Here is an 18,061-nt window from a genome sequence, read left to right as displayed (position 1 = left end):
TCTCTTCTCCTACCTTTTCTCTGCTCTGGTTGGTGGTTGCTGTTGCCGTGAGGTTGGCTAGGTGGCGCCACATCTCTGGCGTTACCAGGCGTTTGTTTGTCTCGCTCCGTGGGAGTCTCCCTCTCTCTTTCGCCGATGTGGTTGAGCTTATTTTCTGGATGCAGCTCTACATTCACCTTGGTCTCCACCCTCAGCCTCTCTGCCCCACCTGGATCCTCGCTGTCACTGGCTGTGGTGGCCTCTGTGGGCCAGTAAGGCTTCACGTGATTGGACACTGAGTCCACTAGACAGGAAAAGAAGACATATTAGGAGCAGCAATGATAGCAGACATTTCCAGTCAGCCTCAATATTTTAGTTGCAGGCTTCCTCATTTCAATAGGACCACCCATGTACCTTTAGGCGTGCTGTGAACAGGCTGCCTCTCGTTGTTCCACTTGGGCTTGACGTCGATGTCGTCATCCTCGCTGTCGGAGGAGTGGGAGGAGGCGTAGGAGGAGCTGTGTTCGTCGACTGACAGCTCGCTGTCTGAGTCAGAGTCTGATGGGGGACAAAGAGGAAGGGTAGAAAGATGAACCTCCATTAATAAAACAAAGAGACGTATGCATCTTTGTGCACAAGCTCGTGAGTGAGAGGTTTGACTTCATTTACAAAAACTCACCGTCTCCCTTGGTGCCGTTCCTGTGGAACAAAGGTCCGTCCAGATCTGTGTGTCCTTTAGCTGTTCCTGAGGAGACGCTGGGCTTCTGACCAGACTCCTCCCTTCGTAGATAAAGACAGATACAGGAAGGAGGAATGGAGGAGAAGGACGGGGAAATGAGGTAGAAATGGGAGTGGAAAAGAAAAGGTGGAGATTAAGAGGAGGCAGAGAGGGGAAAGCGCGGCGTCTCTGGAAGTTGATTCAAGCCCAAACTCGTGGTTTGAAACGAGTAACGTTCTACAGCTTGAACACCAGACTTCTCTTGTTACAAAACCTCTGCTGATGGATTCAACAAAGACTTAAACAAATATTAAATTGTGGTTTAGGTGTGTTTGCATCAGGGTAAACTTAATAAACTGGCTGCTTGATAGAAACGTCTACCACAGATAGATAAATGGAGGGTAATTTGAGACTTATTACTTAACCTGCAATAATCTCCTCTCCACCTGTGGCTTTTTATTCCACGTTGAGTCGAGATGTTTGCTGGAGGGGAAAACGCTATTGGAGACTCTCCTGATCTGAGGCTGATCTGAGAGAGACTTCTGGAAGCAGCTGAAGACATGCCAAGTGCCACAGGGAAGAAGCATGTGTGTCTGTATTACATTCCCACTTCAACAGGTACAGTCCCATCTCTCTTACTTCCCAAGTCTCCTGCCCTTCTCTTCCCCCGTCTTCCCCCTCTTTCCTCCTCCCCTCTCTTTCTGTTTCTCCCCCTTTGCCTCTCGCACAGGCAGCACGCCATCCCGCTTCCCCCTTCCGGCGTTTTTGCTCTCATTGACCCCATCGCGAGCTCGCGTTACCCAGATGACAGCTTTACAAGCCAAGGCGTACAGTCAGACCTAACCTTGATTCTGTAAAACTCTTTAAAGACACCAGTTATGTGTAACACCACTCCATGGCAATGAAAACATGCCTGTGATACACGCAAACACACAGATGTACAAGACGGGCAGGTGAGATTAACCTGGGATGAAATATCCAGGAAGAGCTGTAGCTCAAAATGTCAACTTTTTAGAGATGAATCAAGAATACGCTTCTCCTGATGCTCAAGTGCCCCATACTAATATTTAGTAAGTAAGAAAACATGTTGATCTACACATGCTAAAAAATATCCATTCGCGTAACGTTTTCATGAATATGAGTATATTTAAAACTTTCCAAAACATTGTCTTAATTTCAAACCCTTTCCAGGCCTGAAAATTGAAAATATGATTTCATACATTTTCCAGGAATTTCATGACCATGGGAACCTTGGGCATTGCTAATAATCAATGATATTACTGCTAGAAGATATTGTTAGTAGCTAAGAGAGCTAGTATGGAGCAGTGGACACAATGCTAGGCTATATATACCAGGCACACATGAACACTTATGGTGTCTGCAGTATGATCACCTACCCTATTGAACTGTACTAAGTAGAAAACAAGTAAAAACCTCGCTGAGAGTAAGGCAGTTTAATACAACAGCTTTCTGCTGGCTGGTTATGATGTTACTTTTTTGTTGAAAATGGTTGTATGCTATAGTCAAAATAAGAAAGACTTGTTGATTTATACATTTTAAAAATGCTATAAAAAAAGCTAAGCTACATCATGTCTACCTGCTGTAATGTTTGGCTACATACGATAGCACATCATTTATCACATATATTTTCTATGCAGCAGAACGAATAACATTAGAAGCACATGTTATACAGTGCAGTACAGCAAGCATTACATTTTACAGCATACAAATTAAGACCTGCTGTTGTATACTTTTAAAACTGTATATATAATACATAACAGGTTTGCATAAAATATTTAAGTGTACACTATAGTATGTTCATCCTGCCTCTTGAATTGTGATTATCACCCCATAAGCAAAAAACAAGTTACAAATAGAGATCATATTGTGATGGGATCACACCAGCAGAGGTACTGATCCACGACTTATAATAATGTGGGCCAGGGGCGTAAATTGGGGTGGTGCAATGACCCCTTCCTTACTTCCAGCGCCCCTGCAGCCTTCATTGTGATCTCATCTACACACCTGCAAAGTTTCTTGACTGCATCACAGTTGTGATACTTTTTGGCTGAAAATCTCTGCACTTCTGCACTGGCTACTATATTATTGACTTTAATTTACTGCTGGTTGTGTGTAAATCATTTAACAGCTTAGGGCCCAAATCCATTTCTGACCCACTTCTTTGCTACCAACCCTCCAGGCCTCACAGGTCATCGGAGCAGGTCAGCTACCTGCTCCCAGAGTCAGAACTAAACATGGTGAAGCTGCTTTTATTTTTTATACCGGTCCACTGTTGGAACAAACTGATGGAAGAACTCAGATATGCACCAATGTTAACTACTTTAAAAACAGAGTAAAGACTTTAATGTTCATGACTGCTTTTGACTGAAATTCTATGTTTCATTTGCACTGAAACGGCACTTTATTTAGCCTTTTATGTGTTTTTTATTATCATTATTTCAAACTTTTTATTTTACACTCATTAATTCTTTCGAACTACGTCTTTTTTAGAATTATTTACGTAAAAACAAGTTTTGTGTACTTATATTTCTTATTCCTGTATCTTTCTGTTTAGTCGTCAGTATGTGAAGCCCCTTGAGCTGCCTCTGTGTATGAAATATGTTACATAAATAAACTTTCCTTGCGTTAAACTTAAGCAGCTCTGCAATAAATCCTACCTTCACGAAGGTTATTGTTTACTTTCAGTGTATTTCTCTTATCTGTCAGTTCCAGTGCTTTGAAGCTGTGCCACATTAACATTAAATTATTAAAATGTATTCAGTGCGTCTCTGTACTCTGAAAGTTTGCTCTCTCATCTTCCCTCCTCATATCATGACACTTACAGTTCCACAAAACATGCATCTTGGCAGATTTGACATGATCAAAGCGAGCAGCTTAATCTATCAATACATACCAGACACAACAACATAACAGTGTGTATTCATAGTGTGGTGTGTTCTTTTGTCTTGGTGCATATCAGTGAGACTTGATACGTCTTTTCCTGTATGTGTGTTTTGGGTTTTGCAACCAAGCCGTGCGCCATGCACTGGCAGATCTCATCATGATCCTTCATGCAAGCAGAGGTACTGTACAGTGCAGGTGCCATTCTGTGGCAGCATGCATGTGCAAAAGAAAAGAAAGAAACACCCTCAAAATGCAGATAAACTCAGCAATTTAACATATCTGTGCTTTGGCTGAGGCAGAGAATAAGGACAGCGTGACAGTGTGTGTGTACCTGTAAAGTGTGTGTCGATATATGCAGTATATATATCTTTAAATTAGGGGTTTGGGGTGTGTTAGTAAGTGTGAGACACTTGGTGCATCAGCAGACATGCAGGTAGGAGAACAAAGAAAGACTATATAAAGAAAGGTCTGAAGTGGACACACACACACACACACACACACACACTTGTCATGCAGCAGTGTAGTAGAAGCAGCCATGCAGTCAGTGAGCGTGTTGTACCTGAGTGTGTAAGCCAGGTAGCTGCTGCGGCTCTTGGCTGACCTGAGCGTGCTGTCCAGGGAGACGGTGGACTCGCCGATGCCTGAGCGGTACAGCGGGCCGTCCTCTGTGTACGTGTTGTTGCAGTTGAGAGAGCGCTGAGGATGGAGGGATGACAGGATAGAGGGAGAGGAGGAAAAACAAAACAATATATATGACTTTGTTTTGTCTGATGATTCTGATTCTGGGCCATATTAGTGTACATCTCTTCACTTACCGTGAGCAATGAGGCCCTTGTGGTGCTGGATTCGTCAGGTATGGTCTTCTTTCCTGTGAGCACGTTCTTGAGGTTTTTCCTCACCTCTTTGTTGAAGATGACGTGGAAGAAGAAAATGCAGACTCCCTGTGACGAACACCAAAGAGATGCATTATAAACAGGAGAGTAAGAAAGCATTGATGATGATGATTATCAGATAAAATCTGGTCTACGACAGTTTAGTCAGTCGCCGTTACCTGCAGGCAGCTGAAGACAGCGAACAGGTAGTGGAAGGTCATTACGTCATTGTTGACCGCCATCAGACCGAGCATCCAGGTAGCGCAGATGAGTAGCAGAAGCAGGAAGGCCATCCGAAGAGCAGGACTGAGAAGGGAAGATGGACACAGTGTGGGATCATTTTGAGAAGGTGAAGGACGAACCCAAGGTGATACGTAAACTCATCTTCACTGGTCGACTACAAACATGACGTATGATCTGAAACATGTCAGCATCTACATGCCAATTACCCACTTAGCACAATCGTTACTGCTTTGCCGACAGCGGGATTAACAGGCGGCTCGCTCAGTGTGTGACGTGCACTTGTAGACCTTGAACTCAAACCACTGTGTTGCTGTTATGAATGTGACTTACATGGCTCCTGACTTCTCCATAGCCTTCTGCCTGCGACCACACGAAGCCTTCGCAGCCAGAATAAAGATCACTATGTTCACCTTTAGAGAGGGAGGAAGAGGGTTTGTGAACACAACACTTCATTCTTGTATATCTGACAATTAACAGGACTATTTTTGGTACTTTATTTTGATATTCCTCATAATCTACAACTATATATTCAAGATCTAGATGGACAACAAGAACCAGTTCATCCTGGGATCATTTTGAGTCATGCACATACCAGAACGACTACAAAGATAGGTCCTGCGAAGCTCCAGATGAGTGTGTCATGGACAGAAAGCCAGCAGAAATCTGGGTTCCCATAACCTTGAGGGTCAAGACCGACTGCCAAACCTACACGCACACACACACATAGAGCGAAAGCAAGAAATTAAAAACAAAAATCAGAGTAAAGAATGTTACAACTGCCTCTATGCCTTGTTTCTTCCTCCTTCCCTTGTCACACCTCTCCTCCTCCCTTCCACTTTCTGAGGGTGTGCCAAAATGCAAGCAGACACCCAAAATTTCCCACCAACTGCATTTCAGTTTCCCCGCTCTCACCTGAGTCACTCATCACTGTCATTTGTCATCTTCGTTCCTTCTCTGTTTGTCATCTTTGGATCTCTGTATGTTTTACTCTGCAACTCTATACGTCTCTCACACTCCGTCCCAATACAGATTCCACTCGAGGAAGCTTTGCTGGCATCCGATGGTGCCAAAACATGTCAGCACATCGCATAGCTTTTAATATATTACTGTAATCTCATCATACATCAAAGGGTTGCATAGTGAAGTAGGTGGCAAATGGCAGGCTTAAAAAGGTGGTGCTAATTGGAGGTAGTGGATGATTGAAATTTTATGATGCAGTTATATGAAGAGAGACGATAAAAAATGGTGATAAAAACAAATAAATCGACAAATTATTTATGAGTTTGCAGCATGTCGAGATGAATATCCCCAGCAACACACACACACTTCTTCACCGCTACTGTTACGCTACTGTTTTTGTCTTCATTTGACATTTTGGGGACATCCGCCTCTGAGGTTTTCCCCCCTAACTTTCCTCCTCTGTCTCTCGTTCAATCGTTTTCTCACGGGGATCACAGCGTCTTCAGAAGAGACGAGTCGCAGCATGAATGCACCCTGACAATCTGCCATCTTCCACTGCTCTGCTTCCGCGTGTGTGTGTGTGTGTGTGTGTGTGTGTGTGTGTGAGTCTCACCAGTGATAATAGCTGGTATGCCCCAGCCCATGGCATAGTAGAACCTCATGTGGCCGTGGTTGATGTTGCGCAGCTCTGTCAGCATGCGGTAGATGTGCAGCCCCTCCACGAACATCCAGGCAAAGGTGCACATGTAGAAATAGTGGAGGAGGATGGCTATCACCGTGCACACGAACTGAGGAGAGATAAAACACAGAGAGAGACAGAAACAAGAGAAATAAATGAGTCTACATTTTATGGGATTTATTTATTAATCATTTATTAGTTGCTTATCTGAACTGTGCAACAGCAGATGTTAGAGAAAGTGGAATCAATCATATCTGACAGTACCCACTCCCTGCGCTTCGATTTTGCCCTCTGGTTCCCGCCTCAGACAACCATCAGTCAAAACTAACACATATAAATTGTCTTTCATTACCGTCAGCCAATTTACCACTCAACTCTGTAAAGCACAGGTAGCATCAGCACATCACCGACCATGCCAGTTTAACCCTTTATTTATGCGTTTATGTACGTGTGGTTACTATCTTGTATATCCAGCCTCATGTTGTGTTTTTTTTACTTATTTATTGCTACTGTGGCCCCTCTGGGACAAATAAAGGTCTTGAAAATGACAAAAAATCCAACTAAAAGCTACGTTCCAGCCTCTTAAATGTAAGTATATGCTGTTTTTCTAGGTTTTATATCATCGTAAATTAAATGCGTGTAGATATTGGACTGTTGGTTGGACAAAACAAGCAATCTGAGGATGTCTTGTCAATCTCAAAGAAATTGTGACGTACATTTTTGACAAATTTACGCCATTTTATTGACAAAAAAAAGTGATAGCAATATTAGCGCCCCTACTCAAACTGTTTTTAATGACAAACTTTGCCAATTTGTGTAAGACAGTAATGAGTCGACCTGCAGCCACACTTTAACCTCCTTCCCTCACTATTTCCATGTCTGCAGCTTTACCGGAGGAATGCAATGTGTCAGGGAATGTCCCAGCAGTTGAGTTACTGTATTTTAGTAATGCTGTGTATCACTGTGGAGATCAGAGAGCAGGAGAGAGAGACTTCTTTGACAGGGTAATAAATCATCCTGCAGATGGCCCTGGGTGCACACTGACAGCATTCCACAGTTGAGACACACACACACACACACTGATACACACCTAAGCACTAGATAGAAGACATGCACGCACACTAACTGCACTTATGAATTCAGAGATGGAAAAAACAAAAGCTACATTACTATATTGAACTCATTTTTTTTAACTGCTGTGCAGACTTTGTTTGTTCTTTAAAAAAAAAAAAGTGATATAGTGACAGATAAGGCAGCGTGTTGTTAGTCAGAACTCATATCCCCCCTCATCCCAGTCAAAACACTGTGAGTCAGAACATTTCTACAAGAAGACAGGACTCCCACAAATTATCTTGAACTTGAAAACTTACATGCCCCTAATCTTTTATCCAACATGGCTGGTTATTGGGCCCCTTTGCTTTTATATTTGGAAGCTTTTCAGTTATAAAAACTTCTGGTTTATCCAGATGTGGAGGGCATTGTTAGGAAGATTTTGTTCAAGGGTTCAAGAGTTGGTTTAAGTCAGTTCAGTATCAGTTTTTTGATAGGATGATGTGTTAACTGTTTTTTGCTAGGCTAAGACCCACTCAAAGATTGTTTGTGATAAATAGCTATGCAACCCGTCCCGAAATGACTTGACTTTAAACTCTGGTTACTTTCCATTGAGCCAAAGTGTTTAACATCTGGTTGACTGCTGGCGGTTGGCAGTTACCACTCACCACCGCGTTGGGACTGACAGTTGGGCCCATTGATCTTGTGACGTCTTGTGTTAGACTGTAGACAGCTGGTTTAGCCAGACTAGTCAGATGTGACACATTCATTTTAAAGCAACAGCATATAACTTTTCAAAGAGGAAATAATAGTCTTCCTCACAAATGAAAAAGTAAACTCATGAGCAATAAAACGCACCACTGCTCGATTGATACAGTCAGCAGTTTTGCTGCTAGAGCCTTACTTAGTCTTGAATGTTCAGGGGTTTTTGGTTGTTGAATGATAGCTAATGTTAGCCAACTTTAGCTTGATATTGTTCTATAATGGACATTACTGAGCAGGTTTGCGGACTCTTCTCCACTTTTACTACTGTTTTGAAGACTTGAACCTGGACACATATATTTAGGGAGGGTTAAAAACCTCAGTATGGATCAAACAAAGCGCTGGCAAATAAGAAAATCTGATGGATTAGAAATACAATGATGAATTAATATTAATTGTTGAGGCATTCATGTCACTATCAGGTTTTAAAAAACTACTTGTCACATGTTCAGACTTTTTAAAATTTAGAACTACACAACATTTTATTTTGCTGACGCTTTTATCCAAATCGACTTCCAGCCATCTCGGCACAATCCCAAGAAGTGCAAGAACCGTGCAGGTAAATCAACGTCATCCAACATGCTTGTCTAAACTCAGCATGTTGTTCGTCCACTGTTTAAATCTGTCTTTGTGTTTCACCAAAGCCTACCAAATGTCTCAGATTAAGAAGCCTCACGCAGGATTACCCGTCAATTAACAGATTAATGATGTTTTCTGTACCACAGACATGCGAGAGATTTATCAAGTGAAAACTAAGAAGTTGTTTTGGGAAACCTTTGCCAGTGCCTACCACCCTCAGGCCTGCTTCTGGAGACAGGTACCAGTCACAGCATGTCTCTGCTACTGGCACACGAAGGGGTGTGTGTGTGTGTGTGTGTGTGTGTGTGTGTGTGTGTGTGTGTGTGTGTGCGCGCGCACGCGTGCATGTGTGTGTGTGTGTGAGTCCGAATGTCTGTGTCAGCAGACTTCAAAGAATTCCTTTTGATCCTTTACAGTATGTCAATGCGTGTGCACATGCACGGCCATAACTGTGACCTACCCAACTCCAAACTAGATTATTAACCTAACATAATCAGCTCATTAGATTTCTGACTCTTGTGCTATCTCAGGATATATATTACACCTCATTCATTAGAGAGCTTTACAGTAACAAAGTTACATCCAGTAATACAATAAACTTGCAGGAGGTTATATTTGGAGGGGGCCTGGCAACCAGCACATTCCTGACTATGACAGTCATTAGTCGAGCATCAAAACACATAATCTGTCGAATAAAGACGGTCTCATGAGGGCCTTGGCCCCTTAAACCTGATAAAGCCCCTGTCAACACCACGTTAGATGGCAGCCCGCAGGCAGAACAAATGTTATACGATGCTCGGCAGTTTTTAATACAGTAAACACCGGTGAGAGACGACCTTATCCCATCTCAAGTTCCACCATGCCACAAGCATAAGAGAAGTACACCTGGTGTGTCACTGTATCATGCGCATTGTTTTCCATTTAAATCTTGAGAATATCAACTATGTTCCCCTCTCCTCTTGATTTATGATGATGCAGCATGAGCCCATTTGAACAGGAAATATTTCTGTAATGTAAAGACTTGGCTTGGGTGACTTCCTGTCCAAATGTCACAAGCGCTACAAGCCAGCAACAGCTGTTCAATCACCAACATACACTTTTAATGGCTGTGAAATCTCTTAAACCAGTGATACCCTGGCAGAGGAGCTTGTACCCCAGAGTTTAAATCTGAAATTACCAGGGGGACATGGAAAGGTTATGGAGGGGCTCAACTCAAATTATACTTAATAGAACACTATGTTGCATAAAACTATCTTGCAAATGTACAGAGTGGTCTGTAGATTATTTTGCTGATGCAAATTGAAAGTACGATAAACAGTCGAAACTGTTACTTACTAACTGCTGAAATAGTCAGCTAAAAGTGATTATAATCAGTAAAATAGCTAAAACTAATAGATGAACACTTTCATGGACAGTTTATAGCTAACTATATAAAGTGTTATTGTTGTAACTAATATGTTGATATGCATAAATTATTAATCGTCTGGTATTTCTGGCAGTTACCAATTAGTTCCAGGTACTGAATGGGCCTGATTTGCATGTAGACACGTAAAACTGAGATGACTTGCAATCAGATTCCTGATCTGGCTAACGCACGTCTAAAGCCCTTTTCTGACGGGATTAGTCTAACATGGAGACATGAGGTAAAGTAATTATTACCAGGGATTTTAGTCCCGTCCGAACGCGCCATGTCAGTAATCATTACGGATAATGTCAGTGAAAATTACGGCGACTTTTACCTTCTGTAAAACAGTCCGGAGAAAATACCTAGGATAATATTAATCCCGTGCGAACGTGATCGTCTGTAAAAAATGTATGTAATTATTTCGTCTCGTCCTGTTTACAACCATTTTTTTGCATTTACAACTAGTTTTCAGCATTTTATCGATGATGGAGGCGCTTGAAGAAGCATTCTGTGTCGTTGGCAGTCGTGATAGTGGACATTCTTCTGATGATCGCATAGCCTTATGTGGGAGACCAATCAAAAAGGTCGAGATGAAAGAGTCCCGCTACACCTACCAGTAGGTTCAGAAAGCCCTTATCAACCCATTAAATGACCATTGTCAGTTTTCAGCGGAAGCAGTTTCGTACGTGGTTAGATTTTGGAAAAAAAAAAGATAATAGTTTTGGTTAACAACAGGTACGTTTGTTACTTAAAATAGTTTGCTGAAAGTATTAGGTGGGCTACAAAAGAACACATTCGTAGCATGGCCGGTCTTGTCAATAAAGGGCTACTTGAGTTGACAGGACTGTGGGGGTACGTTAGAAACCACGGCATTAAACAATAAGAAAACATTGCAGATACACAGCAAAGTGTCTCCACTGCACATGCACTCTATTTTCTGAGGGCTGAAAAATACACTCACCGGGTTGTCAGTCTGGTTGATGCCGAGCAGGAAGACGAGCTCAGAGAAGAAGAGCGCTGCTACCAGGTTCCTGTGGATGGCGTGGAGGTTGGAGCGGAGCCGGCGCAAGAGGCACAGCAAGATGAAGGTGATGAGGAGGAGGAACAGGGAGACTGACACCGTGGTGTAGGTGACGATCTTCAGGGGGAGAACATCACCATGCTGTAGAGACATCAAGTCAGGAGTCAATAACAAGGCAAGTGGCAGAATAAAGCAAGATCAGTTGGATGTTTCACAACTTTTCTGTGATACCTCTCGCTTGGAGATGTCCATGAGCACAGCGAAACTGGTCATGTGGTTACACTGACAGCTAATGTGGCTGTTGTTCCTGTTGAGCACCTCACAGCCTTTAGCAGACCAGCCGCCCGTACCTCCGACCCTAAACACACACACACAACAGATGAAACGAAAAAATAAAGACATCATAAATGCTGTTTTGTATCTGCACACGTTATTCTGGATCCTGATACCCTTAGGGCACGCATTTGTGTGTGTGCGAAGTCCAACTCACGCGATGGAGTGATTCCAGAAGACGCACACAGGTTTGGTTCTCTCCTCCGTCTCCAGCATGGTGTACTCCAAGGTGATGGGGGGATCCAGGACGGGAGGAAGGGGTGGACCCTCACTGTGCACCGTGGCGCTCACGATGGCTGTGTTGATCACTGGACGGTTGGGGATCCTGGAAAGATGCAAGAAAACACCATTAGACTGTATTTGAATCACTGACCTACAGGTTTCAGTTACTTTTTATGGCTCATGTACAGTAGATGATACCATAACAGACCCAAACCTTATTTACATGTGGTCATATTTCCTTTTATACTTTTGTTAAGTTCTTATCTTATCTTCGAAACATACCACTCCCTGACTCAGTTACTATGCAGAATCTTACAGACCTATGCAGGCACTGATAATGTGGTTACTTCAAACACACTATAATAAATATTATGACATGTATTAACAGTAAAGATGAAAAATTTTCATGTGACGCAGGGTTTCTTCAAAGGTTTACAGAATATGAAGAATTGTATACACAGTGGTGACAACAGTTTAGATGGTGTGTGGGCTCTTTTTTCCATCCTTTCAGGCCTGGTTTGCAACGTCATAATTTAATTCTCGCAAAGCGCCTGAGAAAGTTCTTTAAGTTTAACTGTCTACCTCAGACTCCTGCGGTCAGGGTCGTATCTCTCTGGGAGGAGCTTCCCCAGTGATTTATAGACTATCACCACAGCAACCGGCAGAGGGGCGGCTGGCTCAAGATGGCGCCGTCTCCTATCGGACACAGTGTGCTCCTCCTCCTCCTGTGGGGCATCGGTCTGAGTCGGAGGGGCAGGGGTGGGCTTTGCTGGGAGGGGATAAGAGATAAAACTGACAGACTTAGACTGGAGTTGTATATTGTCACACATTTTAAACTCTTGCAGCATAGAAAGGAACAAATGGGGAGATTCTGCCAGCGTTCCTACCTTTGTGGCCCTGAGTGCGGAGGTTGAACTGGGGGAAGTGGACGGAGGACCCAAGCTCTCTTGAGTAAGCCTCGTCGATGTCCTGGAACCGAGGCAACGTCGCCCTCTCCGGGTCCGACACATCCAGGTAGTCCACGGTTAGAACTAGGGAGACAGAAGCAAATAATGAGGATGATATCTCAGTCCCTGTCCCCTCAGTTTTCCAAACTGTCTGTAAGAGTGTAGACAGCGACTCATATGTGATCATGTGTCCTAGTGTGATCACAGATTGTCCACTCACTCATGTTGTCAGTGACGATGGTGAAGGGTTTCAGGTAGGTTTTCCTGACGTTCTGTGCCAGAGTGTTGGCGTACTCCTCGAAGTTGCGGAGCAGATGGGCGGTGCCACCTTCAGTCTTCTGGATCTGATCCCAGTGCTCCTTGGTGTCAGGATCCAGGATGGCGCTACCTGCTCGCACCAAGTTCTGGAAAAATACAAAATTAAGACTGAAGCATTTCATGGTATATGATTTTAGAATAAAGGTCGTAAATGCATCATCAGTGAGAGCAGTAGTATAGCAATGGTTTAAGTATTGGATTACTACAGTGATGGATCAAGTTGCTCTCCCAGTAAGAATCAACCAGTGGAGGGCAGTGTGCCCCCAGTGCTCCCAGTACTACAGACTAGCTTCATTAAATTAAAGGCTTAAGATCTTTTCTTATAATTTTCTAAGAGCTGATCTGTACACAGTTAGTTTTCTCCTCTACCTCATTGAACTCTGAGTCCCTCATGGCGGTGAGGTCGAACCCCGCCTGCCGGCTCTCGTACTGCAGCACGTGATTCAGCAGCTGGGCGGCCGTCTTCACGTCGTTGCCGTAGTAATGCTCCGTGTTGTTGGTGGCACTATGAAGCATACGCACAATGGTCTTGGAGCGCTCACTGTCCATCCTTGAACTGTTGCGCCGCAGGTCCTCATTCTGGAGGAATGGAGGGTTGAGGGACGGAAAGAAAACAAGCAGGTCAAGGCAAAGCCAAGCTGAGTGGGCGCGATGAAACATAATAGAAATTGGTCAATCCCGGGATTAGTGCGGCTTTGTAGAGGTTCACGCCTCGAGTATTAGGTTCAGGTTCAAACACAATAGGTGCAATACTTGTTTAAATCTCTCCTCAACTTCATCCTCTGAAATTACACTTTGGTGACTCATCAGACGATGCAGTATTTTAATAATAACTGCCAATAATCATTATGACTATGGCTAAGAAAGACAAATGCAGTGTAGTCTCTATCACAAGGTCACAACAGTCTGATGAAAGCTTCAGATTTAAAATAGCACTGGTGAGGAATTAAAAACATGTCAATTATTACTTTAAAAAAGAGCTTTAGCTTCAAAATCATCTATGTAATGTAACCAAAGTGTTTTAGGTGTAACATATTTACTCCTTTGATTCAAGTTAAATCTTAAAAATGATCTACGAGCCAATATTATGGATGCAAGGTGAAAACATGGATACATATCATCCACCTTAAGATGCACTTTCATATTTGAAATGACCATGGCATGTATGTGTTACCATGTCCATACAAGCACACCTCCTCCCTAAACAATCACACAGTGCTAGAAGCCAAGCACCAGGCAGACAATAGTGAGCAGCCAAGAAAAAGACAACGAGGCCCTTGAATTAAACCGAATGGAAATTGCATCATGGCACACTTTGTGATATCGGCAGATATCAAATTGCTACCCAAAGAATCAATAAAACATTGTACTTGTACTCACCATTTTCTTCAGATGGGAGAAGGTGGCGGTGGTGCAGTTGAAGAGCTCAGGCAACAACCAGCCCTTTTCGTTACAGTGGCGGATGGCAGTACCTGTAAGTATACAGAAACTTAAATTACATGTCTGGCAACTTTCACAGATATCTGAACATATTTTGGTGACTTATAGGCACAATAAACAACTCTTTGTACCAATATCAGAAAGATTATGTATCACCCTTATGTAGATACCTTCAAGTGTTATCAGATTTTTTAGTGTCCGAAACCTTAGTATGAAACCAACAGTACGTGAATTTCATACTATTTAGTGTGAAATATTACAGTATGCAATCACTGGACACTGCATAAATATCCCAAAAGGTAATTCAGTAGAGGGCAATGTTAATAACAGAGAACGACCAAGACTGCTCTGTTATGTCATGTTATGTTATGTGGACCCGAGGAAGAGTAGTCGTCACTGTAGTAACAACTGATGGGGATCCTGAGTAAAGAAAGACTGTCAGTAACACTTCAGTTTAAGATGAAGTATGTAAGAACATTTTGTAATTGCCGATATAGCTGAGGCTGGCACAAGTACATGGTTGCACTCATATTGGGTGTGTAGTGCACAGTATGCAATTTCAGAGACATAATTGGCGAAGGATGTTCCAGCTGTATGTAGCCAGAATGAAATACTTAAAGACAATACTCAGGGCTAAAAATGATAAAAGGATCTAGCAGCTACATTTTTCAGAGTTTAAAAAAAATCTATTCAATCTCTATTTCTATTTAGAGGTCCTAAAAACCTAGAAGTCAGGCAAAATAAGATCCTGACTGCTCTAAAATGTAAAATCCATCGTGTCTTAGTGGATTAAATATCTGAAACCATACAGTACTGACTTGTTCCAGTCTGATTCAGTTTGAGAAAAGACTTCATCCAAATGCAAAGTGTCTTCGAATGCTATTGTTGCAAAGGAAGAAGAAATGGCTGAAGGAGGTGCCAGTTGGAGCTGAGAGATGGCGACGAGCGGTGTTAGCAAATAAGTTCCCAAATGAGTCTGGGGAGACAACAATGGGGTTGCCATGGTGACGGCAGTAACCACGGGGGTAACCAGGAAAGTGACAGTGCTTTACTGAGGGGCAGGTCAGTGAACTGGAGTCTTGAGTTCACCTCCACTGTCTCCCTCCTTCTCTCATATACACACACACAGCTGGAGGAGGAGGAGGAGGGGTATTACCGTCAGTGCATAGTGTACCTGGTGTTTTTCCAAAAGTCTCTAGGGACAAACCTGTACATGATTGGCTGATGAGAAAGCTATGCTGGATTAACAGACCAATCAGAGAGCCTTATGGCTGTGTTTTTAAGCTTCATAGAGAGAGTGTGTGTGCTTATATGTCTTAAAATACATTAACACACAAACACACAGCCATGCAGCTTAATCTGACTGCTGTTGCTCAATAACTGTGAATCTGTTGGCATAGAGACTGGCAGGTGTTCTTTTTGAAAGCGAGACAATAGGCGTTTCCAGACCGGGGAACTTTTTCCGCAGTTCTAAAAACATGAGAACCCCCCTTTTATATTCTGTCGACAAAGCAAGAACTAGGAACAGTCGTAGTTCTTAGGCCACATTTTCGAGGGACTTTTTAGCTCCATTTTCAGAGTAGGCACATCAGAAACCTTAGCTTCCAAAAATGGCCATACCAGACCAAGTCACACTGTAGGGGCCAAACTCCTGAGTGTATTTTATGTAACAAGGGTGCGTTTTATTGTGTATAAATTTAACTTTCCGACTAAGATGGCGTATTTCTTTTTTCAAAAGTGTACCCCAATTGATCCAGATGTAAGTGTAAATTCATTGGTCAAACACATGAGCCAATGCAGGCTGGTGGGAGGAAGCCGGAGTACCCTGAGAAAACCCATGCTGACACATTAACCGAAAAAGTGGGAACAGTTAGCCTGCCTCTCTCTGAAGGTAATAAAATGTGTAACTAGACTGTCAACACATTTTCCCCCAAATTTACCCAGAATCGTATGATAAAACTTTACAAGCAGTGACCTGCAACTAGATGGACCACACGCTGTTTTGACTCCATCCAGAGCTCATTTATTTCTCCACTTTGCTTTTGTCATCAGAGGGATTTAGAAGCACTCACCAACTGATCCTTTGGGACAGTTCATGGCAGCGGGGCGTCCAAATTTGGTCTTTGGCCACCAGATGCCTGCATCAAACGCCTTGGGACAGCCCTCGTACACCACTGTGGAGGAAAGGCAAACAACAAAAGAAGAGTTACATGTGAGTATGGTTTAAAACCTGAGGCTGGATTTTGTGTGTCAGGCAGGTGTTGGAACCCAAAAATTGGTCACTTAAATTATCTCTTGAAGAAGTGCATCATAAACTGAAGCTGGACCACCTGAACGTTTATAGGTAAATGTTTCACCTTATGAAACAGCCAGACAGACCAGCACAGTGACATAAATTGAGCCTGCAGAGCAATTTCACAAGCCATGATACATCATTTATTCCAGCAAATCTTGGTTAATAGATCTCCAGGACAAACCAAGCTGGGACCTGCAGACTTGTTGGCTTGTTTGTGGCTCAGTTCAGTTGCACACGGCCTCTAATCTCTCAGCATTTCATTTACTCTTACGTGCGACTACGACAGACTTCATAACCAGGAAAAGATTTTTATTTTGATAGTATATTTTGTTTTTAGATCATACTTGCCCTTTCTTTAAGGATCGCTTCAACAAAAACACAAGACGTTCTGTCATGACTAAAGGCCGTGGTGACATCGACCGCTGTGTTTGGCGCACAGCTGACAGATCGGTATGAGGCCTGCCATGGATGGTCACATCTCAGTGACCTGAAGGACATAACTAAAGAAACCTCTTGCTTGTTTCATTCCTCCAACTTGTCTCCCACACTCCCTGCACCAGAATTTATTTGATCTTTTCTGTGTGGAAAAAATGTCTCAGATCCTCTTAATTAAAAATTAACAACGTAGGATTGGGAACCATCTTGTCATCTAGAGCTCCATTAACAGTCCAAACACATTCTGAGACTTTGAAGAGCGTCTCATTGGGTCAAACAGTGAACACATTGACATTCATGTTCTGTTCATGGGACTTTGTGGTTTTGTCATCTATTCATCTCTACTGTATTGTGCGTGTGCAGTCCCACTGCCAAGTCCGCTCAGCAGCCAGACTTGCCTCTTCTGCTTGACTGGGTGTCGACAAAGACGTGCAGTTAGCTCAACTGCAGCACCAGCAGATGTGAGCGACAATATTTGTCTCCTTTTGACACTTCATCGATTCATCCGGGATCACTTTGTGAAACTGAATGTTTAAGGGAATAATACACCCAACTTCTGAAGTTTGTTTTTCACTGCTGTCCTTGTCATGAACACTTCAAACTATTTTTTTATTGAGGCGAGTTTCACTTGTCTTTGACAGGACTTTATTGTTAGTTTGGATATGAGTGAATTAGTCTATTAAATGTATGGAAAAATTAGCTCTTTTCCAGGACTAATTTATTACTGCTATTAGTAAATATGTAGAAAAATTATAAAATATTTTTTCACTCCTTTTTTCAAGCTTCAGAACTATTGTTTAAAACTTTAGTCTCTCAATTTTCGGAGTTTTTTTTCCGTAATATTACAATCTGCCACTAGAAAAAACCATCACATAAATCAGGAAAGATCAAGATGCTG

The 18,061-nt window shown here is 42.6% G+C and overlaps 1 protein-coding gene across 3 annotated transcripts in view; it reads right to left on the bottom strand.

Annotated features, from left to right (window-relative positions):
• Window positions 1-18,061, bottom strand: part of celsr1a (cadherin EGF LAG seven-pass G-type receptor 1a) — a 118,968-nt gene that overhangs the window by 5,798 nt on the left and 95,109 nt on the right. For 2 of the 3 annotated variants that reach the window (XM_049566550.1, XM_049566549.1), the window contains exons 17-34: window positions 16,505-16,606; window positions 14,373-14,464; window positions 13,362-13,571; window positions 12,895-13,078; window positions 12,615-12,758; window positions 12,310-12,496; window positions 11,663-11,830; window positions 11,404-11,530; window positions 11,113-11,313; window positions 6,290-6,464; window positions 5,309-5,421; window positions 5,047-5,126; window positions 4,653-4,779; window positions 4,417-4,542; window positions 4,161-4,297; window positions 659-759; window positions 394-537; window positions 14-283 (exon numbers count right to left, since the gene is read on the bottom strand). In XM_049566550.1, coding sequence (XP_049422507.1) covers window positions 14-283; window positions 394-537; window positions 659-759; window positions 4,161-4,297; window positions 4,417-4,542; window positions 4,653-4,779; window positions 5,047-5,126; window positions 5,309-5,421; window positions 6,290-6,464; window positions 11,113-11,313; window positions 11,404-11,530; window positions 11,663-11,830; window positions 12,310-12,496; window positions 12,615-12,758; window positions 12,895-13,078; window positions 13,362-13,571; window positions 14,373-14,464; window positions 16,505-16,606 — 2,688 coding nt within the window. The remainder of the gene's footprint in view (window positions 1-13; window positions 284-393; window positions 538-658; window positions 760-4,160; window positions 4,298-4,416; window positions 4,543-4,652; window positions 4,780-5,046; window positions 5,127-5,308; window positions 5,422-6,289; window positions 6,465-11,112; window positions 11,314-11,403; window positions 11,531-11,662; window positions 11,831-12,309; window positions 12,497-12,614; window positions 12,759-12,894; window positions 13,079-13,361; window positions 13,572-14,372; window positions 14,465-16,504; window positions 16,607-18,061) is intronic. The other variant, XM_049566551.1, reaches the window with a different exon arrangement.

The sequence above is a fragment of the Epinephelus fuscoguttatus genome, linkage group LG22 (assembly GCF_011397635.1).
Source record: "Epinephelus fuscoguttatus linkage group LG22, E.fuscoguttatus.final_Chr_v1".
In the NCBI taxonomy this organism is placed as follows: Eukaryota; Metazoa; Chordata; class Actinopteri; order Perciformes; family Serranidae; genus Epinephelus; species Epinephelus fuscoguttatus.
The sequence above is the reverse complement of the archived record's forward strand: the minus strand, read 5'-3'. Positions and strand labels throughout refer to the sequence as shown.